This window comes from Bos indicus, chromosome 18 (genome assembly GCF_029378745.1).
Source record: "Bos indicus isolate NIAB-ARS_2022 breed Sahiwal x Tharparkar chromosome 18, NIAB-ARS_B.indTharparkar_mat_pri_1.0, whole genome shotgun sequence".
NCBI classification, from domain to species: Eukaryota; Metazoa; Chordata; class Mammalia; order Artiodactyla; family Bovidae; genus Bos; species Bos indicus.
Window position 1 is genome coordinate 40,428,081 of NC_091777.1, and position 27,574 is coordinate 40,455,654.

Genomic DNA, 27,574 nt, shown 5'->3' on the forward strand with positions numbered 1-27,574 from the left:
AGATCTAGAGATTAATTAGATTTAGGTTAAGATTTTTGTTAATAGTGCTACACAGGTGGTGCTGTGTACTACATCACGTCAGGAGGCACATAATATGTCTGGTTTTCACTCTTTTAGTGTTAAGATTGATGTAGAGGGCTCAGGTGTTGTTAGCCTGTTTGAGCCATTATAAAGTTCTTTAACAACATTCTTCCTAATGGTTCTGGCATTGATGATCCTTCGTTTCATTAGAGGCTGAAAATGGTGATTATTTTTCTGTCATTTCTTCTGCATTTATTAGCTGGAGTTTGTCCATGAAGAATAATTTCCCCTCATCAACTATTTGGATAACTTATGATGCAATTTGTACAGAAAGGGACAGGATAAATGGTTGATTCTTCCCTGTTATTGTTTCCAAACTAATTAGTTTTGTGTCCTAGCAACTTCCAAAGGTGACCAGTGATTGTTTTTTAGTATCTTTTTTGAACTCAGAGTTTTAAAGAGGAATCCATTGCACACTTTGTTTTTTTTCCCCAAATTGTCCTGTCTTTGGTGAATGAAAACTCCTTCAAGTTGCTCTGGGCTCCTTAGACTCAACCCCAGTAGCCTTTGGTAACGTCCTTGTCTTTCAGTATAGTAGAATGTCCCAAGTTCATCTTACACATTTCATGCCCCAGACCTTGAGTTACTCATTTCTCTAAGGAGTATGGTTTCTTTTAGTGGGAAGTAGTATTTAAAGACCACATTACGTCCTGGGACTGTCATTGCTTACTGAGCTTTCATTGCTTCGAGGGTCTTTCAGTAGGCAAGTTATTTAAAAGGAGAAAATAATCATGAGCTGAAACTCATATTTGCCATTTAAATTTAAGATTATAGTATTTCTTAATATAAGAACTTTTATGATTTTATTTTTTTTAATGTTGAAATGCTTGATTCCTAACAATATTGATATTGCTACTTGTTTTTAAAATATTATTACTAATATTAGGACGATAAGACTACTATCCAATGATGATATATAGTCAAAAATCATGTTTTAAGGTTGTTTAGAATAACTGTTTTCTCTTTGTAGTTATGACAACAACTTGATATACAGCAAGGTTTATTTGTTTCACTTTTCAACTTTTAAGGATTGATTTTTTTTAATGTTTTAAAATATATTTTAACAGCTTTATTGAGATATAATAATTCACATTCAATTCAGGATGCAATTCATCCATTTAAAGTGTACATACAATTCACAGTTTTTAGTATATTCGCAAACATGTGCAATTATTACCATAGTCAGTTATAAACATTTTCATTTCAAAAAGAAATCCCATACCTTTTAGTTATCACTCTTCTATCCCTTCATTCCTCCCAGACCTTTGCAATGACTAATCTACTTTTTCTCTATAGAGGTTGTCCTTTTCTGGTCACTTCATGTGAATGGACTCACACAATACATATTTTTGTGTGTGTGTGACTGGCTCATTTTACTTAACAAAATGTTTTTGAGGTTTTTCCAAGTCTCTGTGATCCAAGGGAGTGGTTCAGTCGCACCCTCGGTTCTGGGATTTTCACAAAGGTGTCTTGTCTATGGATAATTGCTGTTAATAGATGGTCTTTTTGTGAGTGGGACAGAAGTTGGCAACTACCTATTCTACCATGTTGGTGATATCACACTTCCTATTTATAATAATTATGTATATTGTATGTGATTTATCATTATTCTTTATTTAGTATGTCATCTTTGCTTTTTCTAAAATTCCTTTTGAAATTTAGGAACATTAATCTTTATGTTCAGCAGTTTTCTTTGTATGTAAACCCTTTATAGTGCCTATATTTTTATCTATTGCTGTATAACAAATTACTCCAGATTAATAGGTTAAAACAATATTTGTTTTCTCAGTTTCTATAGGTCAGGAGTCTAGAAGATGGTTAGCTGGGTGATTCCTACTTAGGGTCTCTCATGCATCTCCAATCAAGCTGTTGGCCCAGACTGCAGTCATCTCAAGGCTCAACCGGGGCTGGCAACTCTGCCTTCATTCCCATGGTTGTTGGCAGGACTTAGAAGACCCACTGCCAAGCCCACTCATGTCATTGCTGGCAGGCCTTGGTTCCTCACCACATGGGCCTCTCTATAGGTTTCTCAGTGTCCTTACAGTTAGTAACTGGTGATCCGAGAGAGAGCCAGAACCAAGATGGTACCAGTTCTCTTTATAATTGATTTTACATGTGACATCCATCATTTGTGCTGTTTTATATTTGTTACAATACCTAAGTACAGCCCACACGCAAGGGGAGAAGGATTATATGAATACCTGAATGCTTAGAAACAGGTATCATTGGCTGCCATCATAGGGGCTTTCTACCACAAATCCCTTAATTCTTCTTTATTCTATCTCATTAAATGGTTTGATTCCTACCTCTTATACCAACTACTACTAATCTTAATCTACTTTTTGGCTTTCTTTTCTTAATTTTCATGTAAAATTGTGTTCTTTTGGTTGGATGAGCCCATCCTCTATTATATTCTTCAAGAAGGGAACATGTTTGTAATATTCCCTGGGCTTTGGCGTGTTCAAAACTCCTTTTCTGTAGCCTTGATGATGGAAGGAGAGCTTGGTTGCTTGTAAAATCTCTGGCTCAGGCTTTTTAAAGTTTTTGGAAAATATTCCTCCTCTGTTTGCCCATTTCATGGATAGCTTTTACAAAGTGTACTGACATCTAGTTCTCTTTTTTCATACCTTATTTTGACTTTTTGTCTGGATGCTAATTTTAAAAATTCTTTACACTCTAGTAGTTCTTCCAAGATATGACTCAGAGTTGATCATTTTGGGTCAACCTTCCTGGGTAACCACCAATTCCCTTTGCTTGTTTTTTTAATGGAAAATTTTCTTAGATTATAGTTTTAAATATTAGTTCTCCTCCTCCAGTACTTTATTTTTCTTCTTCATTGGCTCCAGTTATAGCATGTTAGAACTTCTTTAGCTGTTTTCTATTTCAATCATCTTTTTTTCTGATTGTTTTTCTTATTTTAAAATTTCATATTAATTTCTTTGGGTGTTTTATTGCTTTATTTCAGTGTACCTTATTACATTTTCATTCATATCTATTTTCCTTTATGCACCACTTTCCCTTCCAGTTTGGTCTGGTAATGCCTTACTGTCTTTTGAACTTTTAATGATTTTAAGGTTTTTTAATTTGATGTTATATCCAGCATTTCTCCCCCACAGGGTTAAAAAATCTAGGCTGCTATTACTAAAAATAGAAATCCCTACTTAGTCATAAGTGAAAGTGTGAAAGTGACCCTGTGGACTGACTATACAGTCCATGGAATTCTCCAGGCTAGAATACTGGAGTGGGTAGCCTTTCCCTTGTCCAGGGGATCTTTCCAACCCAGGGATCAAACCCAGGTCTCCTGCATTGCAGGCACGTTCTTTACCAGCTGAGCCACAAGGGAAGCCCCTACTTAGTCATAAATGGATTCCCAAAGTTGCAAATGTCCTAGTAGAAGTATAAGGAAATATATTCAATGGGGAAATGTCGTATTTATTTGATTTGGAGGTATTGGGCAGCTGATTAATGCCTTATTTATTACTATAAACTTCAGAACATTTTCAGAAACTTCCCCATATCATCTCATGCTGCCTTTTTCAATTCTCTGCCAGCTGTGAAGGCCTGAAGCCTTATGTTTATTCTGTTTGAAGAGTGTCATGAGAGAGAATTGTCAAATAAGCAGATAAAGTAGCAAACTATGAAGTATATTTTTTGAGCAGTTTTTATCTGGGGAAGATAAAAAGTACCAAAATGTAAGAGCTGCTTGTGTTTTCATGTCTTCCCTGAGCTTAATCCAGAATCACTTGTTTTGTCTAAAAGGGGTCCCAGAGTTTGGGATAAGGCTAACTCTAGACTGGCTCATGGAATAGACTCCTACAGTTAAGGCATTGGTTCCAAGTACTGGATGTATTTTTGAAGATCAGTATTTTCTAAACCTTCTTGTGTTTGAAAAACCTTCAAAAAATGTGACCTATATTCAGAAATTAACTGTATTTGTTCTAAAACTTTTTGTTTTTCATTCTTAGGTAAACAGAGGAAATAGCTAAAAATGACAAGTAGAAGTATTGAGGAGTCCATGGGGGCTGTTCATATGGGGTTAGTCAGAACACTTAAAGGATTCCAAAGCAAGATTTTACCACCCATGAGTCCAAAGGTGGTTGCAGAAGATGAAGTAAATCGAATGGTAATGTATCAGAGAATTTCAGAGTAAAGTATCTCCTATGAGAGGAGAAGCATCTCTCAGAAAAATAGCTTTCTCCTCTGGAGAATGACAATGGCTGCCTGGCTTTCTCAGAATATCAAACAGGATATCAAATATTCTCAGTTTAGTTAACATGGTAGCTTGCTACAGAGCATAGATACCTTTTAAAGCCTGGGAAGTTTTTGAAATTACATACATCAAAGTAGAGGCTTAAATTGCTTACGTTAATCAGTTGAAGACTATACAGACAAAGCAATGAATAGTAGTTGGTCTTGGGTAAGCCCTTGCTGGGTTATTTAAATGATGGGTAACATTTTTTCTCATAAGATTAGAAAGTGTTAAAGCATTTTATGTTCTTATTTGGGTAAGTGGATGTGACTGACTATTGTATCTGATGATCAGCTGAGAGCTCTTTGGAAACAAGGTATGCTCTTATGATTTCTAAAAAGTTCAAACTCATTCCTAGGCAGCACAGTCACACTTCCCAGATCCTTTACATTTTCTAAGACTTCTCTTTAACCAGGTATAACATGATAAACACCCAAAAGCTTTGCTTGCATGTTGTAACTTCGATTGAGAAATAGAAATGTCTCAGACTCTTTAGCTCTGAAGCCCTTAAGTGATTTTAGAAACCTAGAGTTTTATGCTCTTCTGAGCATAAAGTTAAGCTCATTGGACATGCTCCTGTGCAGTTTCTTGCCCTTCCTCTCCCCAACCCCATGTTCTTTTGTGTGATTCCTTTAAAATCATAAGGAAATGGCAACCATATGTCATTTCAAATTATTGTGCAAAAAGCTCAGAAGTGCATGGGTCCTTCTCTTGTTTGTATTATTTAGTTATTTTAAATGTTTTATAAGGGAACTTAGTGGCATTCCAGGATTATCCTGGAAGCTATAAACACAAATTATTCATTACTGGCACTTACGAAAACACTTTTTCAGTATTACCACTTATGAATCTTCAGCTCCTGTTGTTTTCAATTCTAGCTGACACCCTCGGAGTTCCTGAAGGAAATGTCCCTCACCACAGAGCAGAGACTGGCCAACACCCGTGTAATGTGCCGACCACAGATCATTCAACTTTTAGATATGAGGGAAACAACACATCAAAAGGTAGCTGCTTTCTGTTGTATTTGTGTATAAGGTAGATCCTGGAATAATGTGACTGTTCTAAAACAGTAAGAACTAAGCAGTACTTATTGTTTTGGGGCTGACTAATCCCTTATTGAATTTGTTTTATATATTCTTTTTCTACCTTTGTTGATGTTGGTATCTATAATTTGATACCAAGAATTGCAGAGTATAAGTAACTTCTGATTAGTCATATTTCTTCCTTAGCTACTTCTGAACACTATGGTTTACATAGTAAGAGTAATCCCAAGAATTATATTAGTCAAGCCCAGTTGGGTTATCTTTCTAGAAAAAGAAGTTCCTGCTTAACTGAGCTGTCATTACTAGCAAGGAGGAAGGAGGAATTGTTTATTAAAACAGGCCTTTTTGTCTGTTCTGGCTCATTTCCAATAACAAATACATCCTTTTAGCCTGTAAAGAATAGATATTTTGATGTTTCTATTTTTTAATGTAAACCATATATTCCAGGCTTTAGGAACATGTTTTTAGAGTGGGTCTTATTTCCTACTTTTAAATTAATTTCTTGAATTATACACTTCAGTTTTTATGCACAAATTATGGTATGAGCCTCCCTTAGTAGAACTCCTGGAGATTAGCCCCCTCTCTAAAGGTTCCTAGCTATTCCTGAGGGTTTTTCAGAGTGATTTCCCTCAAGAGGAGTGATTGCCTCAGGTTGTTTTGCTCTCTTTGGCATGCCATTGCCTCTCCTGTCTAGGATATGCATACAATTTACTCTTTTTCTGAGCCCTGTCAGCTTTAGTTATTCATTGCTTCCTCTTTTTCCCATGCTGCTGCTGCTGCTGCTAAGTCGCTTCAGTCGTGTCCGACTCTGTGCGACCCCATAGATGGCAGCCCACCAGGCTCCCCCGTCCCTGGGATTCTTCAGGCAAGAACACTGGAGTGGGTTGCCATTTCCTTCTCCATAGCCACCCTCTAACTTCAAGGCAGGGAACACAGCTTCTTCCAAAGCTAGTTCATCATAATTAAGGGCTATCTGCTTCTTTCCCAGAGCATGACTAAAACCAGACTGTGTGTGCTGTTGTGTGTGTTACTGCTTGTGTATGTGTTTTAATGTATTTTGATCAAGGCTCTTAGTGTACCACATCTCATCTTTCCTCTTCTGTTAACTCAGTTATTTTTTCACTTTATTTTCCTGAGTTTTGTTTGTTTCTTATTTAAATGAGAGTCATACCCTTCTCATTTCCTCAAGAAGAGATTATGGAAGCTGTATGTCCTTTATATGTTTGACAATATTTGCTTATTGCCTTTAGAGGTGAACTGTAGACTTGTTGGGTGTACAATTTTTGGGCCACATGTTTTCCCTATAAGAGCTTTGCAGGCATTTTCTTCACTACCTTCTGGTTTTAAATGATGATATGAGGAAACAGTGAAAGTGAAAATTGCTCAGTTGTGTCTGACTCTTTGCAACCCCATAGACCTAGTCCATGGAATTCTCTAGGCCAGAATACTGGAGTGGGTAGCCTTTCCCTTCCGCAGGGGATCTTCCCAACCCAGGAATCGAACCTAGGTCTCCCGCATTGGGGCTGGATTCTTTACCAGCTGACCCACTAGGGGAAGCCCAAGAATACTGGAGTGGGTAGCCTATCCCTTCTCCAGTGGATCTTCCTGACCCAGGAATTGAACTGGGGTCTCCTGCATTGCAGGTGGATTCTTTACCAGCTGAGCTATAATATTAACTTGTGTGTCCAAAGATTGTTTATTCTTATTTGATATCCAGTGATTTTATTAGGGAGGCTTCCCACGCGGCGCTAGTGGTAAAGAACCTGCCTGCCAGTGCAGGAGATGTAAGAGATGTGGGTTCAATCTCCGGGTCAGGAAGATCCCCTGGAGGAGGAGATGACAACTCACTCCAGTGTTCTTGTCTGGGAAATCCCAAGGACAGAGGAACCTGGTGGCCTACGGTCCATTGGGTAGCATGTATGCAGCATGCACAATGTTATTAGGATGTGTCTAAATTTTTCCTAAAATATTATATCTGTTACTTTTTGCTAGAAAGCTTTTCTTGGATTATCAAGTATTCATGCCATTTTTTTGTTTTCCTTTAGAAATATCAGTGGTGAAGATGCTGTATCTTCTTTGCCCTTCTTCACCTTGTATTTCCTCTCTAATCCATTTTAAACTTTGTTCATTCCCATTTTACTGTAATTACATTCATCAGCATCCTCTGTCTCCCTTCTTTGAGGTATGTGTGTGTCTTAAAATTCATTCTTAAGCTTGATCAGTTCAACACCGTTGGGTCATCTCACAGCATTTTATATAGTTAGTGTCTTTTTGGTACCTTTTCATTCACTTGTGTCTCAGATATCACACTCCTTTGGCTTTCTTCCTACTTCACTGGTTGCTTTTTTCTTATTTGTTGGCTCTTTCTTCTTTTCCTAATCACTAAACATTGGAGCTCCCCAGTACTTGCTCTTTAAACTTCTTTCTCTTCTGCATTCACTCCTTAGGTGGCCCCTTGTGGGAACGAGGTTTTAAATTTCACCTTTTAAATGATTACCTTCATAATTATATCTCCTACTGTGGTCTAGCCCCTGAACTCTGGATCATATATTCAGCTCAGTGTATGATTGGCAGCTCAAACTTAAAATGTTGAAGATCTAAATTTTGCATTACATTCTTTCCCTAAATTCATGATCTTCCCTGCATCCACCATGTAATACCTCCATTGATCTGTTTTCCCAGGCCAAAAACCTTGGTGTTATCTCTGATGCCTCTGTTTTTCTCACATCTTATGTGAAATCCAACAAGGGCTAGTGATCACAAATATATCTCTATAATCAAACCACTTCTCACCACCTCTGCCACCACCATCCCATTCAACCCATCATCATCTAGACTCCTAAAGTAGCCTCCCTGTGTCCCTCTGATCATCCCATTATCAGTTCTCCACAAAGAAGAGTGATTTTTTAAAATGTAAACTAGAACAAGTTGCTTCCATGTTGAAAACTGCCTAGAAGCTTCCTGTTACTCTCATAATGAGAAAGTCCTGCAGCATCTGAGCCTGCATCCTTCGTAGTCTTTTCCTTTGTCTCTTCTGCAGCTCATTCTCCTCTAACTGCACCTCCTTTTGCTGCTCTTCAAACACTCAAAGATACTTCTTACCCCAGGGTCTTTGCATTTGTTATTCCTTCTAACTGGAATGCTGTTTTCTCAGACCTTTGCATGACTTACTTCAATTCAAACCATTTCCATAGAGAGGCCATCCCTTGACTGCCTATCCCCATTCATGCCATCTCCTTGTCCTGCTTCGGCTTTCTTTATAGCTTTAACACTGCCCGACCTTGTTTTATGTATTTTTATTTTTTATCCATTTCCTCAAGAATTTTAGCTTCATGAGGCAGTGGTTTTATTGACTTTCTTCACTACTGTATGCTCAACATATGGAAAGCATTAGAAATTCAATTAGCATTTATTGAATTAGCACTTGAATTTTTTATTGCTTTTGATTGCTTAATCTTCCCTCGAACTCTTGAATATTTGCTTTGTGCTCTCTGATTTTTTTCTATTATGTTCTTTGAACTTATGATGAAGTGGTGTAGTTAAGATTCTTATTGTTTTCATGGCAACCAGAAAAGTGAATATTCATTTGACGTTTTCTTTGCTTCTCTTTTTCTTTTTTTGGTGAGTGTTTTTGTATAGATCCTGGCTTATTTGTCATTGTGATTATTATTATTACTCATCTTTGAAATAAAGAAGGGAATTCTTCCTGGACTTGCTGTTTTCAGGTAGTTAATGTTGAGGCAGGGCTGGTAGTATTGCAGTCCAATAGGAATTCGCCATGATTCTAGGGGCAGCTCTTTATGAAAGAGGATTATATGTGTTTGTTTATTTGAAAGGGGATGAGAAGAAGGGAGGAGATGTGACAGAATTGTGTTAGCCTTTTCTTCCCCCCAGAGTTCCCCAGCTATGATTCTTCTAGCCTGTCTAAATGATGGACTCTTCCTATAAATATGCATATTAGTGTATTTTCCACACACCTGCCAGTGGTTCAGTGTAGATTTTCTTTTTTTTTCTTTTAAAATAAAGTGATTGGGTATTTCTTCCCATTAGGGAAGTCCATAGAGTTTCTTTAGTTTCTGTCAATAATGGTTTGTAGATTTTCCAGATAAAAGTCTTAAACATCTTTCATTGGATTTATTCCTATGTGTTTTATGTTTTAGAATGTGGTTTTAAATGGTATTGTTTATAAATTTCATTTCCTAAATGTTCATTGCTAGTACAAAGAAATATAATTGATTTATGTTGACCTTTTATTCAGTGACCTTGATAAGTCACTTATCAATTCTAATTTATGGGTTATTTTGAATTTTTAAAAATTAATCAATTTTAATTGGAGGATAATTACTTTACAATATTGTGATGGTTTTTGTCATACATCAGCATGAATCAGCCACAGGTATACATGTGTCCTCCTCATCCTGAACCCCTCTCCCACCTCCCTCCCCACTCTATCTCTCTGGGTTGTCCCAGAGCACCAGCTTTGGGTGCCCGGCGTCATGCATCGAACTTGTACTGGTCATCTGTTTTACATATGATAATGTATATGTTTCAGTGCTGTTCTCTCAGATCATCCCACCCTCGCCTTCTCCCACTGAATCCAAAAGTCTATTCTTTACATCTGTGTCTCCTTTGCTGCTCTGCATGTAGGATCATTAGTACCATCTTTCTAAATTCCATACATGTGCATTAATATACAGTATTTGCCATTCTGTTACTCCTTTTAAAGTGTTTCCTTGGTTCTTAGTGTTAATATTCATAGGTATGTGTAGTAATTTCTTATCTTTTCCAGTCATTTCTGCCACTTTGTGACTATATGATTAATTTATTCTTTCAACTGTAGTTTCCAGGAATTGACCTGGATCAGGCGTTATTCCAGCCCTTTCCATCAGAAATCATATTTCAGAACTACACTCCCTGTGAAGTCTATGAGGTTCCACTGGTTTTGAGGAACACTGACACAGTGAGTATGTTTGCTGGGATGGCTGTACCTTTTATGGATATATAAGAAGGGATTAGATAGAATGGAATCCTGTAAGGTCTTAGATAAGCTCTTTAATTTGATAGACCTAGGAAAATAGATGAAGACATGCCCTTTGATTATGAGCTTGATGAAGTCAGGACTGTTCTGGTTGTTTTGTTGCTAAATGCTCAGTCCCAGGGCAGTACCCGCCATGGTAAGCTCCCATGTGCGCTAAGTATTCTGTTGAATAAAGGATTAGCTGGACGAGTATCATGCAATTCTCACCAGTGACCATTTGGGAGAGGTTTTCATTTAAGACAGTGCCATTACTATTCATGTTTACATACTCCACATTAGAGCCACTATTTCCCACTATTATAGCCACAAATTCTAGCTGTAATAAAGGAGGGGAATTAAGTGAAGTCTCTGCAAGAATTAAAGGCAAATGGGAAGACTTGCAGTTATATTCACTACAGTAGCTCATTAAAGGAATCAGTGATGCCTTTCAGAGAAGGTATCAAGTCTACTCATATGAATTGCAGTTGTTGAGCCAATGTGTTTAGATTATGCAAATTATATTAGAAAAAACTTCAAAAAGAGAAGTTCCCGTTTCTCTTTTCCATCTCCCCCCTTGTACCTCAGATAGCCTTCAGAATTTGTCTACATATAGATTTGGATGGCTTTTCCCACTGTCTGTTCCTTGTTTCCTTGTGGTTGCAACTGAGGATTTCTTCTCCATCATGATGCCTTTTCCCTTCAGAGATAAATTAGGGTTTATTTCCAGAAACAGTATTAAATGACCGAAGATTTTCTTGACATATAACAATGATGAAAGAAAGAATAATGCAGAATGTCAGCATGAAGCACAGTTAAGCGTGAAAAGTAATCAGATAGGGAGGAAGGCATTAGAGAGATGCTAAATATCAGGTGTTAAGGACAAGTAGAAATACTTATAGGAGACTTAGAACATTGAGACTAAAATTCTAGGTATAATAAAAGTGGGAAATTAAGTGAAGACTATGCAAGAATTCAAGGCAAATGGGAAGACTTGCAGTTATATTTACTACAGTAACTGATTAAAGGAATCGGTGATGCCTGTCAGAGATCAATGAGGTTATTTAGTGACAGCAAAGTCAGACTTTGGAAGATGGAACATTTAGTTCTTCACTGCAGGAGAGTTAGCAAGAGAGCTCATGGGATGGAAGCTGAAGGGTAGGCAGAGGGAAGAAAAAGAACCCAAGATGTTTATACTCAGGTTCGTATATCTCAAGAAGAGATCAGTTACATAGGGCTGCCAACCAGTTTAGTTTCTCACTTTCAGTTCTCTTTTTCCCTTTCTCCACTACTTTTGGCCTCTTGTTCAAGTTTTTTTAGGCTATTAAAGGCAGAGAGGACCTAGAACAAAAGGTACTTCTCCCTGGCCATCAACAAGAAATGATTGTCAGTGGGTGTAGTGAGCATGTCAAGGATAAGAGGCATGTGTTAGCCTTGTCTACCAAAGGACACTCAGTTCTTGTGGATAAAACCCACACCTCTTGGACAGATGCTGTTGGAGTATTGGATCCCATGAAAAGAAGGTCCTCATCCAAGGAAGTTCAGCTGCCAACAAGCAGACAGGTTCTCTAGGCCAGGCAGGCTTGTTCTTGGTAAGTTAATCCCAGGACCCTTGTACAAGGTGGCTGATGTAAGCCTGCTTCTCTACTTCCTATTTCATGAAGGAACCACTGAGATAAATTTAGGACACTGAAAAATGCTCTCTGTGTCACTCACCTTAGCTTCCTCGCTGGCTTGGAATGCCAAAGACAGAGCCAGGTTGTTGTTCTTCTATCTCTCTTGAACACACAAGTTGAAAGTAAGCCATGAACACTCTACAAGCCACAGAAAAATTCACTTGGGGTACAATTATAAGCACCCAGACTCCAGAGTCAGATTAATCTGGGATCAGATTCCAGGTGGGTACTCTCCTAGCTGTAGACTTTGGGCAAGTTACTTCACTTCTCCAAGCTATGGGGATAATAATTGTACCCATTTCAGTAGGTTGTTTGGGATATTAAATGAGATAACGGATGTAAACTATTCAGCTCAGTGCCTGTCATTAGTAAGCACTAAAGCAGTGTTAGTATTATTACTAGTGTTGCTGTTGTTTTCCTTTCTAGTTTTTAATCCACAGTTATGATCTTACTAAAAGTATTCCCAACAAGCTTATATGACATCAGTTAACACATCATGAATGCCATTGACCTTTTCTCTTAACAGCAAAGCCACTTCTGTTCCTATCAGATATGCACACATCTCATTCTTAACTCCCCAGTCTCTAGTCTTCAGATATGTCTGAATTCTCTCTGCTTTTCTTCTTCCCTTCCACATCTAGGCTCCAGCTTTGAGAGGCTGTAGGGTTCTTGTTTTCTCATTTTCCACCTGAGACTCCTAGGACGGACTTAGCTATAGTTAACTTTCTTTTGCTGCCTTTAAATCTTTTTTTTTTTTTTTTTTCTTTAAAAAAAAAAAATCCTCTCCTGTTCCTGTGTCCCTAGAACCTCTACCTCTGACCACCCCTCTTCTCACAGTTATGTTTCCTTTATTGCTGGGGGCTGTCCAAAATAGGTATATGTACTCTGGGTGAAGCAAGCAGGGCAGAAGAATAAGACTTTAAAAGGATGGAACTGTTTGAACCTGCTCTGAGACTGGCCTTGCGGATATTCTACTGCCCTCTGTGTTCTTGCTTCACGGTAGTGTTGGGTGGGACAGTCCTGTAGGGAAGGAAGGTAGAGCTAGGCCAGGATTTGATCCTGAACACCATTGCTTGGTGAAGTTGTAACTCTTAGGGCAAGTGTCTGTTTCCTCATCTGAAGAATGAATTGTAATGAAGCTCAAAGGTTATTGTGAGGATCAAGTGGTGCCTTATGTACAGCGGATGAGCCATAGCAGGAGTGCAGTGTGATTTCTTCTCCCAGAGCAGTTCTCAGATGTTGGAAAGTCCAGTGTGACTCCCCAGTGTAGGTGGGGTTTTAGATTATTAAGCAGTTAGTTTTCAAAAAATAGTCACATTTAAATAATAAAATAAAATTTTTCAATAACATTGCCCATTACTGGGTTTTTCTTGCAGATTCCAAGGATGGTGAAAGTTGTTGAGGAAAGTTCACCTTACTTTAAAGTAATCAGCCCCAAAGATATCAGCCACAAGGTCGCTCCAGGAGTGCCATCCGTGTTCCGAATCCTCTTTACTCCAGAGGAAAACAAGGTAACAGCAGCGCTGGCAAGACAGTGGTTGGATGCTTGTCGCTGGCAGTTTGCAATTCTGAACATTCACGGAGGTGGTGGCGGTGCTAGTGGTGTTGTCGATGGTGTTGGTGTCATTGATGGTGTTGCTGGTGGTGGTGGTGAGAGGAATGGTCAGGCTGGATGAGAGGAGGGGATGGTGCACCACTGGGAATAGGAAAGAACTGTCAAACAGTGGTGAGGGCTTATATGAGCTGCACGTAGCCAGACTGTAAAGAAGGGTAGCCTTCTGGATGCTTCCCTGGCACCTACCTCAGCTTATTTATGTTGGACAGTGCAGCTGGAGAGGCACCAAACAGGGAAAGACGTGGTCCAGGTGTAGTGAGCTGAGACAAAGGGTAGAGATCACAGCTTCTTGGGAGTTTGGGATCCTAGTTAGTTACATCCTTCCTTCCCACCCTGTAATTAGTTTAGGAGAGAGACTTAAGATTCAAATGCTGATCACAGTATCGGTCTCATTAATGGCAAAGAATGTGACCAGGACCTGAGACCCAGAGAAGGCCTCCTTCTGCTCCCTATTGACGGTGGGTAACCAGTCCTCGGGGAAGGGCTCACCTCACCAGTAGCTCCGCCCAAGCGCAAGTAGGGAAGCTAGAGCCGAAAGCAGAGGCCTGCCCTGTCTTCTTACCCCTGTCTGCACAGAGCCTGAGTTCAAAAAGAAGCCATTTCCGCCCAGCACCACCACAGCCATCAGGCATCTAGCCCGTTTTCAGGCTCTCTCTCCTCAGTTGTGTAAATTCCAGTTTCTTCTGGAAGGAAGAACTAGCTTGAGGGACTGGGAGGGTGGCTTCTCCCCACCCTTTCTCCAAGAGTGCAAGATTGCAGGTTGAGTTTTCCTCTGTAAGGAGCAAAGTGGGGACTTGTGTGGAAGAGAAAAGGATTTTGCCAGCATGACTGAAGGAACGAGGACAAAACACACACACACACACACACACACACACAAGGCTAAAATAGGCATAACAAAATGCCAGTTTATATGTAATGTTAATAGTATGTATGCTTATCTGTGTTGTGCCATTACCGGTGGAATCAGAAGAACATAATAGGGATAGTGAACTAGCTTTGAATCCTTTCTTCTCTATCACTAATACTTTTTAGCTGCTGTAAATGTCAGCGGTGTTCCTGCTGCTGTTGCTACTGTTCTACATTTCTAGAGAGCAGGGATAGAGGATTTAATGTGACCTGCCAAGCGTGGATCACTGTAGTCAGTGGTTAGAAATTTCATTATATGATACTGTTGTTATTAATTTTCCACTTTGTAGTATTACTGTTTATTTCTTGGATTGTGTTTATGAACTTTTAATTTTGTTTGGGGTGTTACTGAAATAACCAAAAAGATAAATAGGTCCAGAAGTAGTGTTTTTTGCTGTACATTGTTGAAGTCCTGATTTTTTTTTTCTCCAGGTTCTATATCTGAATATTATCTCTGAAGAGAATGGTTGGATTTAGTTTGGGGGTCAAATTCCTACACTGTCATTTTATTATAAAAACTGGCTATAGTAAGCCTTTGTGCAGCTTGAAATGTAAAGCTTGCTGGATTCAAGGGGTTGGCTTTCCTTAATTTTTTTTTCTATGCTGGAGAAAAAAAAAAGTCTTCTGTTGAATAAGTATTATTCTACCTGTAGGCAGTCTGACTGAGAAAGGGATACACAGAACTTTCTGAAGAGGTGGAATGTGCTGTGTCATCAGAGGTGTGTGGGTTCCATGGATGAATTCATTTGTCAAAGTTGTACACTCAGTATTTATGCTTTCTCAATATCTAACTTTTACCTTAAAAACTTAAAAATGTAGTAATAGCAATAGAAAGGCCAATGGATAGACGCACAGATGAAGCCCGAAGGCCAGAACGTTAGTTACTGTTGAATCTGGGTGATGAGTACATGGGGTTTGTTATACTCTTCTGTTTTACTTATAAATGTTTTTAATTTCCCGTCATCAAAAACTAAAAGCAAAGGGAGAGATTTTTAGAACTACTTATCTATACAGCAAATAATATATTTTAAGTGAGTTTATACCTACTTTATGGAGAAGGCAATGGCACCCCACTCCAGTACTCTTGCCTGGAAAATCCCATGGATGGAGGAGCCTAGTAGGCTGCAGTCCATGGGGTCGCTAAGAGTCGGACACGACTGAGCGACTTCACTTTCACTTTTCACTTTCATGCGTTGGAGAAAGAAATGGCAACGCACTCCAGTGTTCTTGCCTGGAGAATCCCAGGGAAGGGGGAGCCTGGTGGGCTGCCGTCTATGGGATCGCACAGAGTTGGACATGACTGAAGTGACTTAGCAGTAGCATACCTACTTTATAAATATGAAATGCCAGCATTCCCACTGAGGATTACTCCATGGCTGTATTTTGTGGCTGCTTATCTTACTCCTAGCTTTTTTATTCCCTCTTACCATTCCATTTCACCAACATTGCCTGTGGTCTATTGGGAAAGCCCTAATTAAAAATAAATCAGTTAAATGTTGCTTTAGTATGTCTTCTAAGTATTTGAAAGTTATCAAGGGTTACGTGCATCTGTGAGAGGAGATAGGCTGAGAGTAGTGGCTGACTATGAGAAATTTATACCATTTTCAGTACATTAGGATTTTGTGTTGGATTGGGCTCTAAGCTGTGAAATAATTGACATAATGTGTGTTTCTGAGGACGTAGTGATTTCTCCTTTTACTGACTGTCTAAGACTAATGGTGGGTATTTGGGGAAGCACCTGCTGCTGGTTTTGGTCCCCATTTTTCCACAAAGATCCTGCCATCCTGCACCATCAGCAGGGCCCCATTGCAGTAGTTTTTCTGGTTGTCTGGGCATCTACATTTACTCTTACTGTTGGAAAACCAACAGGGTGTGCACAGAACAACCAGCTGGGGTTAGTCCTGCTGTCTTCAGTGCTGATCCAGAATGTAGCAAAGCGTCAGCAAGACCAGATTTATTTTAGGAAGAATAAAAGTCAATCTTTTCATTGTGTCACTTTTTCTCCACTTGGCCAAATTGATAGCCAAAGTGCATATGTGTTTTCCCTCCTATCCCCTGCTGATCTGAACACACTTCACTCTCATTTACCCTCCTCACATCTGGAGGGTGAGATATGTAAATTGCAGCATGCCACAGTTTAATAAGCCAGTCCTCTTTCAATTGGATTTTCAGCCCTCTTTGTATATTAGCATGTCGAAGATTATAATGCAGTATACATTTTTTCCCCCTGTCATCTAGTAATCTAGCTTCCTGGAGATTTAACTTGTTAAGGATGCCAAATACCCCAGATAACAGGTGCAGCAAATTCATTTCAGCTTTCCTTATCTCTTTTCACATGGACTTGAAAAAAAAGATTGGATATGTTATTTATCTAATAATCCTAGTGTACATGTCATGCAAAGTAGAAATATAGTAGTCAGTGTTATCATAACACTGTAAAATTCTGGAGCCTGGCATTTTTCTTGACCTCTTAAATTTGTACCTTTACTATTAAAAAGAATATAAGAAATACTAGGCTTTTGTAGGAAAGCAAAACTGGGTACATCCTTGGACTTAAGACAGCATCAGCTTGCAACAGTGTTGGCATATGAAAATGGCAGCAGTGGTTTACAGAAAATATGAAGTCATCTTTTTTTTTTTTTTGCTCAGTTGTGTTTTAAGAAAATGCCTAGCTTGTTGTCAAAATAGTTTTCTTGGTTTGTTACTATGAAATTGAAAGAACATGGCCCAAGAAGAATAGAAAAACATTGCAATACTTTGTTATCCAGGTGTACATATTTTTTGAAAAAGTTTTCAATTTTTTAATTGGAGAATAATTGCTTCACAATGTTGTGTTGGTTTCTGCCATATAGCAATTCAAATCAGCCATAAGTATACTATAGTGCTAGCATTTTGAATTAAAATATAGATATTTTAAAAATTAAATATATTTTAATATAAATATAAAATATTAAAATATAAGATTTGCCACAATCAGCAATTCTTGTTGACAAAAATAATGATAGGGATTTAGTTTTCTTCCTGCCTGGAATTCGCCCTCCCTGGTTCTGTCTAGGTTCCCCTTATAATCCAGGTGCTTAGCATAGGGCCTAACATATAGGAAATTGTGATAAGTATTTGAAAAGTGAGATAAGTAAGTTCATCTCAAGAAAATAAAAGGTAGTTTCTTCAACTTGAAGATGGCCTAGAGATGATAAAAGCAAAGGCATAAGAAAAAGGGGCTCAAATATCTTTTTGTGCCATCAATGTATTCAATTCAGTTCAGTTGCTCAGTCATGTCCGACTCTTTGTGACCCCATGGACTGCATGCCAGGCTTCTCTATCCATCACCAGCTCCTGGAACTTGCTCAGACTCATGTCCATCAAGTTGGTGATGCCATCCAACTATCATCCTCTGTTGTCCCCTTCTCCTCCTGCCTTCAGTCTTTCCCAGCATCAAGGTCTTTTCCAGTGAGTCAATTCTTTGCATCAAGTGGCCAAAGTATTGGAGTTTCAGCTTCAGCATCAGTCCTTCCAATGAATATTCAGGACTGATTTCCTTTAGGATGGACTGGTTTGATCTCTTTGCCGTCCCAGGGACTCTCAAGAGTCTTCTTGAACACTACAGTTCAAAAGCATCAATTCTTCGGCACTCAGCTTTCTTTATGGTTCAACTCTCACATCCATACATGACTACTGGAAAAACTATAGCTTTGACTAGACAGACCTGTCAGCAAAGTATTAAGAAGTATCAATGTATTAGATGTTGACTTTTCCCTGGTCTTTTCAACCAGGAGAAAGATGTCTAAGAAGTCTTCTTTAAAAGTGTTACTCCCCACTTTGTTTCATATCTTCATAGTGAGTTACATCACTATTTTCTAGCTTTCCGGATTTGATAAATGTCACTTTGTAATATGGCTAATGAGGCTCTTAGGCATTCTCTTTATTAAGAACTCTTGATGGTGTAGTATCCAAATAAAGATATTAATATGAATATTATTTCACTCACTCTACACCAGGCTCAGTGCTATAAGCCAGGATCCAGTGGAGAATAGCAGAAGCTTGGCCTTTTTGGGGCTTATTCATTCCACAATGAATAAACAGACATATCATTTAATATCAGATACTGACATGATAGAGAACAGAAAGTGGTAGAGAATGGAGAGCGTTTCCTTTCAGTAGGAAGATCAGGAGAGACTTCTTCAATGAGGTAACTTTTGGGTAGAGAGCTGAACTGGGCAGATATTGTTGTCTGGGAGCAGAGCATCACTTATGGAGGCCCTGTGACAGAAGCATGTCTGGCAGCAGGTCAGGGAAGTGGATGGCCAGTGTGACTGGAGGAGAGGAAACTGCTCAGAAAATGGTAGGAGACAAGTTTTGTAGAGGGTGAGACCATGAAGAATCTTAGAAGTCATACAGCGTAGAATAGGAAGCCATCATAAAGTACTTAAGCTATTTTTTAGTATGGAAGCTTTCACTCGTATGCAGAAGTTTAGAAAATGGAATAGTGAAGTGTCATCACCCAGATTTTCAAGCTATCAGCGTATGAGCATCTTGCTTCATCATCCTGTCCCCTGCCCCAGAGGATTTTGCAGCAAGTCCCATTCATCATTTCATTGTACTTCATTGTTTGTCTCTAAGTGATACGGTCCTTTTTAAAAGTTAAATCACAGTATATTTATCACATGTAAAAAGTGACAGTAGCTCCTTAATATCATCAAATATCTAGTCAGTATTCAGATCTGCCCAGTTGAGTAATATACGTATGTATATGATGTATACGTATATGTTTATTTTTGTAGATGTAGATGTAGATGTGTGTATATGTATATGTAGATTTCTATAAATGTATATGTTTATTTTTTAAGTTCATTTTCTTAAATTGGGATCCAAACAAGGTACTAAGTGCATCTTCACCAGATTCCATAGAGTGATCCTCCATCCCCTCTGTTTCCTATAGATAGTAGTTAGATCTAGAGATTTGGTTAGATTCATGTTTGATTTTTGAGGGGCCAGAATTCTTGGGTGATGTGGTAAGTCCTGTTGCATCACATCAAGGCACAAAATGTCTATTGTTATGCTTTATTTTTATAATGATATAATGAACTTCCTGAGATACAGTTCATACAGGAAAGATAGAATAAATGCTTGATTCTTTCCCTTTTTCTACCCTGGTGAATTTTGATTAGGAATTACATATCTGACTTACATTTTACGATCATTCTGGTTGCTCTGTGGAGAATAGACTGAAGAAGGTGTGAGGCGTAATGGCTAGCTGTGTACCCTTGACATCTATATTTCTCTTTCCTCATTGGTAAGAGAATCACAAATTTTGATTGGATTCATAGCTGCCAGAGATAAAAGGCTGCATTTCCCCAGCCTTCTTTGTAGCTGCTGTGTCTATGTGTTGGCCAGTGAGACGTGAGCAGGACTTCCAACACGTGTACTTGATGGAAACCGACCCAGTGGGAGGAGTGAGGAAGGGAACCAGGAACTCAGTTTTATATGTTAAGTTTAAATTTCCCTTTAGACATCCAAGTAGAAATATCAAGGAAGCAGTTGGACACAATGGTCTTCAGTAAAGGGGAAGTGTTGGGGCTACAGGCAAACATTTAAAAATCATAAATCATAAATATAAGTACCACCCTTGGTGGTCAGCAGAGTATGATGCTAAGAAGAAGTAGTCATGAAGTAGGAGGGAAACCCAGAGACTGCAGTGCTTCATAGTCCAGATGGATTGTTATTTTTTAGTCACTGAATTGTGTCTAACTCTTTGCAACTCCATGGACTATAAGCCCACCAGGCTCCTCTGTTCTCCACTATATCCCAGAGTTTGCTCACATTTGTGTCCATTGAGTTGGTGATGCTATCTATCTCTTCCTCCACCCCTTCCCCTTTTGCCTTCAGTCTTTCCCAGCAGGAGGGTCTTTTCCAATGAGTCAGCTCTTCACATCAGGTGGCCAAAGTATTGGAGCTTCAGTTTTAGCAACAGTCCTTCCAATGAATTTTTGGGGTTGATTTCCTTTAGGATCGACTGGTTTGATTTCCTTACTGTCCACGGGACTCTCAAGAGCCTTCTCCAGTACAACAATTCAAAAGCATCAGTTCTTCAGTGTTCAGCCTTCTTTATTGTCCAGCTCTCACATCTGTACATACTAGAAAAACCATAGCTTTGACTACACAGACCTTTGTCAGCAAAGTGATATCTCTGCTTTTTAATATGCTATCTAGGTTTGTCATAGCTTTCCTTCCAAGGAGCAGCATCTTTTAATTTCATGGCTGCAGTCACCATTCACAGTGATTTTGGAGCCCCCCCAAATAAACTTTACCACTGCTTCACTTTTTCACCTTCTATTTGCCTTGAAGTGAAGGGACCAGATGCCATGATCTTAATTTTTTGAATGTTGAGTTTCAAGCCAGCTTTTTCACTCTCCTCCTTCACCCTTATCAAGAGACTCTTTAGTTCCTCTTTACTTTCTGCCAATAGAGTGGTATCATCTACATACCTGAAGTTGTTGGTACCTCTCCCAGCAGTCTTGGTTCCAGCTTGTAATTCATCCAGCCTGACATTTCATACGATGTACTCTGCCTAGAAGTTAAATAAGCAGGGTGACAATATACAGCCTTTTTGTACTCCTTTCCCAATTTGAACCAGTCCATTGTTCCATGTTAGGTTCTAACTGTTACTTCTTGACCTGCACACAGGTTTCTCAGGAGATAGGTGAAGTGGTCTGTTATTCCCATCTCTTTAAGAATTTTTTACAGTTTATTGTGATCCACACAGCCAGAGGCCTTAGTATAGTCAATAGATAAAGTATATTAAAAAAGAAGCACTAAAATATTTATGACATTTTGACTCCACTTGTTTGACTTAGTGTGACTAGAATGCTAGATTTCTAATTAAAATAATAGATATACAACAAGCAACAAAGAATTACTCTATAGCACAGGGAACTGTAATCAAGATTTTGTAATAACCTGTCAGTTCAGTTCAGTCGCTCAGTCGTATCCGACTTTTTGTGACCCCGTGAACTACAGCATGCCAGGCCTCCCTGTCTATCACCATTTCCCAGAGTTTACCCAGACTCATGTCCACTGAGTTGGTGATGCCAACTAACCATCTCATCCTCTGTCGTCCCCTTCTACTCCTGCCTTCAATCTTTCCCAACATCAGGGTCTTTTCAAATGAGTCAGCTCTTTGCATCAGGTGGCCAAATTATTGGAGTTTCAGCTTCAACATCAGTCCTTCCAATGAACACCCAGGACTGATTTCCTTGAGGATGGACTGGTTGGATCTCCTTGCAGTCCAAGGGACTCTCAAGAGTCTTCTCCAACACCACAGTTCAAAAGCATCAATTCTTCGGCGCTCAGCTTTCTTCACAGTCCAACTCTCACATCCGTACATGACCACTGGAAAACCATAGCCTTGACTAGATGGACCTTTGTTGACAAAGTAATTTCTCTGCTTTTTAAAATGCTGTCGAGGTTGGTCATAACTTTCCTTCCAAGGAGTAAGCGTCTTTTAATTTCATGGCTGCAGTCACCATCTGCAGTGATTTTGAAGCCCCCCAAAATAAAATCCGCCACTGTTTCCACTGTTTCCCCATCTAATTGCCATGAAGTGATGGGACCAGATGACATGATCTTAGTTTTCTGAATGTTGAGTGTTAAGCCAACATTTTCGCTCTCCTCTTTCACTTTCATCAAAGGCTCTTTAATTCTTCACTTTCTGACATAAGAGTGATGTCCCCTGCATATCTGAGGTTATTGATATTTCTCCCAGCAATCTTGATTCCAGCTTGTGCTACCTCCAGCCCAGCGTTTCTCATGATGTACTCTGCATATAAGTTAAATAAGTAGGGTGACAATATACAGCCTTGACGTACTCCTTTTCCTATTTGGAACCAGTCTGTTGTTCCATGTCCAGTTCTAACTGTTGCTTCCTGACCTGCATACAGGTTTCTCAAGAGGCAAGTCAGGTGGTGTGGTATTCCCATCTCTTTCAAAATTTTCCACAGTTTGTTGTGATCCACACAGTCAAAGGCTTTGGCATAGTCAATAAAGCAGAAATAGATGTTTTTCTGGAACTCTCTTGCTTTTTTGATGATCCAGTGGATGTTGGCAATTTGATCTCTGGTTCCTCTGCCTTTTCTGAAACCAGCTTGAATATCTGGAAGTTCACAATTCACGTATTGCTGAAGCCTGGCTTGGAGAATTTTGAGTGTTATTTTCCTAGTGTGTGAGATGAGTGCAGTTGTGTGGTAGTTTGAGCATTCTTTGTCATTGCCTTTCTTTGGGATTGGATTGAATACTGACCTTTTCCAGTCCTGTGGCCACTGCTGAGTTTTCCAAATTTGTTGATGTATTGAGTGCAGCACTTTCACAACATCATCTTTTAGGATTTAAAGTAGCTCAACTGGAATTCCATCACCTCCACTAGCTTTGTTCATAGTGATGCTTCCTAAAGCCCACTTGACTTCACATTCCAGGATGTCTGGGTGAGTGATCACACCATCGTGATTATCTGGGTCATGAAGATCTTTTTTGTATAGTTCTTATGTGTGTTCTTGCCACCTCTTCTTAATATCTTCTGCTTCTGTTAGGTCCATACCATTTCTGTCCTTTATTGAGTCCATATTTGCATGAAATGTTCCCTTGATATCTCTAATTTTCTTGAAGAGATCTCTAGTCTTTCCTATTCTATTGTTTTCCTCTATTTCTTTGCATTGATCTCTGAGGAAGGCTTTCTTATCTCTCCTTGCTATTCTTTGGAACTCTGCATTCAGATGGGTGTATCTTTCCTTTTCTCCTTTGCTTTTCACCTCTCTTCTTTTCACAGCTATTTGTAGGGCCTCCTCAGACAGCCATTTTGCTTTTTTGCATTTCTTTTTCTTGGGGATGGTCTTGATCCCTAATAACCTATAATGGAAAATAACCTGAAAAATAATATATGTGTATATGTATAACTGAATCACCTTGCTGTGCACCTGAAATATTGTAAGTCAACTGTACTTCAATAAAATCAATTTATTATGAAAAACATAAGTAATCCACTGTGCCCAAAGCTATTAAGAATAGAATAAAGCAAGGATGTGGACTTAGCCTTTGGGTTTGGCAAAGTCATTAGTGACCTCGGTGAGAACAGTTTCTGTGGAATGTTGGGTACAGAAGCCTGATGTGGTGGGTAGAAGAAAGAATGGAAAATGAGGAGGTGGTGATATTGAGTATAATAACACTGTTGAGGAGTTTTGCTATAAAGAGTAATTGGAAAATGGGGCAGTAGCTAGAGGTGGGTGTTGAAATTGAGGGTTGTTTATTTAATATTTAAGGTGAGGCTACTTAAGCATTGTTATAAGCTGATGTTTGCATAAGCGATTTAAGCATTGTTATAAGCTGATGTTTATTTAAGCAATTTAAGCGTTGTTATAAGCTGTGAATATTCCGTGAAGAGGGAAAATTGCTGCTTCGGGAAAATCCTGAGGTGAGTAAAAAGGTTGATCTAGTATTCGAGGCAAGAAGTTGGTCTTAGATAAGAACAGGAGTGAAGGCAGAGTATATGGACTTAGATACAGGTAGACTGGTAGATTTAACGTAACTTAGCAAAAAAGCTCAAGAGGATATTAATTACCTTAAATGGATGATTTGTATATGAATCATGAGGTAACCACATTATTGTTATATACTAATGATAAAAGTGATCAAAATAAATTTGAAATTCCTTGGGTGTCTTCACAAGCCAAAGGTCAGAGGTTATTCCCTTTTAATAGATGGAAACGTGTAGGTGCCCCTAAGAAGCTGAGACCTCAGCTAAATCATATGAAGACTCAAGAGTGATAGAGAATAAGGTTCATGAGACCTGATTAGTCTTGTTTTTAAACTGATTGGGACTTGAGAACTGATTCTTCCCTTTAGAAAGGTGAATTTCAGATAGAGAATATACTATAAAGTAGTTTTAAGTGGATAGGAAATTTATAATGTTTTTCAAGGACAGTGAGTATTAGATGTGCTGAGTCATAATCATACCTGGTTTTACTGTGTTAGTCCTTCCACCTCAAGTTTAGGAGTGGAGAAAAGGCAGAAAGAGGATTGCAAGGGCTTAACCACGGGCTGGGCTCACTCTTGAATGCCTGGGGAGTTGTTTGCTGCCGTAGAAGACATCATTTTTCTTTGCCTAAGACATTAAAGGACAGAATTATTGCCACATTTGCTTTCTGTCATGGAGCTAATATAAAATCAAGATTCATTTTTTCCACTTCTCAGAGTCAAATCTGCCACTTTCGTATTCCACTGCATTTTTTTTTTTTTTTTTAAAGTTTGGAGGATAGGCATGTTGGAAGGGAGGCTAATGGACAAAAAACTGGATTGGAAATTTCATCTGGAGACCATTTAGCATTTTTAGGATGTAAAGTAATTCACGACTAAGTCTCTCATAGTAGAGGAGAAAGAGTGAGGAATAAATATTTTGGCTCTGAATGGTGACCTGGTTGCTCTGAATTTAAGTACAGTGGAAGGAAGTACATCAGCTAAAGCAGTTGCTTAGCTTGCAGGCTGACAAATCCTCCCAAGTCACAACACATGGATTAATTTTAAGCCAATAGAGCAATATATAATTGTATATTATATAATCTAATATAGTCATCTTAAATATAGAACTTTAGCGATTAGAATACATTTTTAAGGAGTTGTGTGAAGAATTCCTTCATATTCTTTTATGTGAATTGATTATGAAAAAGTATATAATTCTGATAAAATTTCAAATCTTCCTCATTGGGAAATTTGAAAAGATTTGAACACATCCCTGTGAATATTTCGACTAGCCTCCTACACTATTTTCAGCTGTCTTCAATTCCTTATAGAACAAGACAGAGAATTATGTAAATATAAAAAACATACTTGCGGATCACCTCTCTTCATGGATTCAGCAGCATCTTTTGTTCTCTCTGTCAAAGCCTCAGTTAATAATATTAAGTTTCCACATATGCCAGCAGCTTCCAGTTTCTAATTCCCAGCAAAACCTTTGCTTGCTGGGTTTGATCTCCTAAGAAAAAGTGAAAACAGTACTTATCTCTTTAGGATTCTGATGTAATCAGACTCGACTGTTTCATTGTTGAATTCTGTGGAGTTTTCTAGGATCAAGTATGCTTCATGGGACTTGTACTTCCTTATATCTGAATGGCATAATTTTTGAGCCTGCTATTACTGTGCAGAAACCAAAACCAATGGAAGGACTAAGAGTCCAATTCATGAAATTCATGAAATCTAAATAAATTCCATGAATCCTGCCCACTAATTTTCATGACTTGCTCCTACCTTGGGACCTTCATGTTTGCAACTCCCCTCGCCAGGAGCACTGCATTTCTAGACCTTGCGTGACTGGATGTTTTCTTGTTCAGGTCTCCATTTAGAGGTCACGTCCTCAGGGAGGCCTTCTTGGCTGTTCTAACCTAAAGCAGCCCCTTCCTGTATTGTCATTTCACCATTTAACTTTCTTTGAAGTCCGTGTTGTTTTCCAAAATTATCCTGTTCTATCATTATCATCATTAATCACCAGGATTACCATTATTATCCTAACAAGAGTAGAAATTGAGTTTTTCCTACATGCCTTGTGCAAATCATTGTGTTTTATGCAACATTTTTGTAATGACAACTAACATTCATTGAATACTTACTACTCACCAAGCACTAGGCTAAGCATTTATTGTACTAAGCCGGGTCAGTGTCATCTCTTGCTTGGACTGCTGCAGTGGCTTCCTAACTGGCCACCCTTTTTTCCTCTTAGCCTCCTTACAGTTCGTTGCCTGCATAGCAGCTAGTCATTCTTTTAAAACAAGTCAGGTGCATCATGATCAGCTTTCAACATCATTCATGTTTTTGGAGAGGGTAGGGTCAGGTCAGGATGGCAGAGTAGAGGTAGTGAGACCTAATTGTGGTCTAGATATATTTTGAAGGTCAGTCCTATATGTTTACTAAGAAATTGAGAAATAGAGCAATCAAGGATGTCTCATGCCAAGATATTAAATCCAGGCCTCTGGAAGGATGTAGATGCCAGTACCGAGATGGGGAGGCAGTAAAGGGACAGATTTAAAGTGGAAAGAAGGTCATGATCAGGACCTCAGTCAGCATTGTGGAGCTCTTGTGGGCATGAGAAAAGGCTGCTCCTGTAGACTGATTCAGTAGGCACTGCCAGAGTGAACTGGATTTCAGGCCCCATTCTTTCCCTTGGCAGGGTCTCTCTGTGTACAGTTGTAGGCAATGGCATTAGTCAGGGACTTTGCTCTGGGCCATGGTAAGTTTGTAGCCATTGAGATGCTGATTGGGCTGCTGGGTGTGAGTTTGGAGTTCAGGGAGGCAGAGAGACTGCAGATTTAAGGCTGTGTCGTCCATGGGGTCGCGAAGAGTTGGACATGACTGAGTGACTTCACTTTCACTTTTCACTATCATGCATTGGAGAAGGAAATGGCAACCCACTCCCATTCTTGCCTGGAGAATCCCAGGGATGGGGGAGCCTGATGGGCTGCCGTCTGTGGGGTCACACAGAGTCGGACATGACTGAAGTGACTTAGCAGCAGCAGCAGTAGCAGCATGAGACCACTCCTAGCTGTTTTATCTTTATATATTTTTATATATTTGTGTATGTATTACATTGTACATTAGATATGCTTTATTTACTCATTCATTGTCTCTGCCATCACTGTGTAAGCTCGAGGTGATCCATGTTTGTGTTTACTACTCAGTTGTTCACCCAGACCCAGCTCAGTGCCTGGCACCTGAACACTGATTAACATGGTTGGATGAATAGACTAATTGAGAGTACCACTGCTTTCTACTTGTCCTGTGGATTTCATGAAACTGAGTGCGTGGCCTTAAGGTCTAATTGTCAGTTTGTCAGACATTCCCGTTTTCTGCTCAGTACTTCAAGTCCAAAGAGGTTTGAAAACCCTCACCACTGAAAACCATTTGTTATGTGATTACCAAAAGGAAACTTGAGTTCCAAGAGGCCATAATGCTTAA

The 27,574-nt window shown here is 39.1% G+C and overlaps 1 protein-coding gene across 1 annotated transcript in view; it reads left to right on the plus strand.

Moving 5' to 3' along the window:
* Nucleotides 1-27,574, plus strand: part of HYDIN (HYDIN axonemal central pair apparatus protein) — a 345,392-nt gene that overhangs the window by 25,137 nt on the left and 292,681 nt on the right. The window contains 4 exon segments of the mRNA XM_070770879.1: nt 4,047-4,204; nt 5,209-5,334; nt 10,214-10,333; nt 13,440-13,574. Coding sequence (XP_070626980.1) covers nt 4,070-4,204; nt 5,209-5,334; nt 10,214-10,333; nt 13,440-13,574 — 516 coding nt within the window. The 5' untranslated portion in view covers nt 4,047-4,069.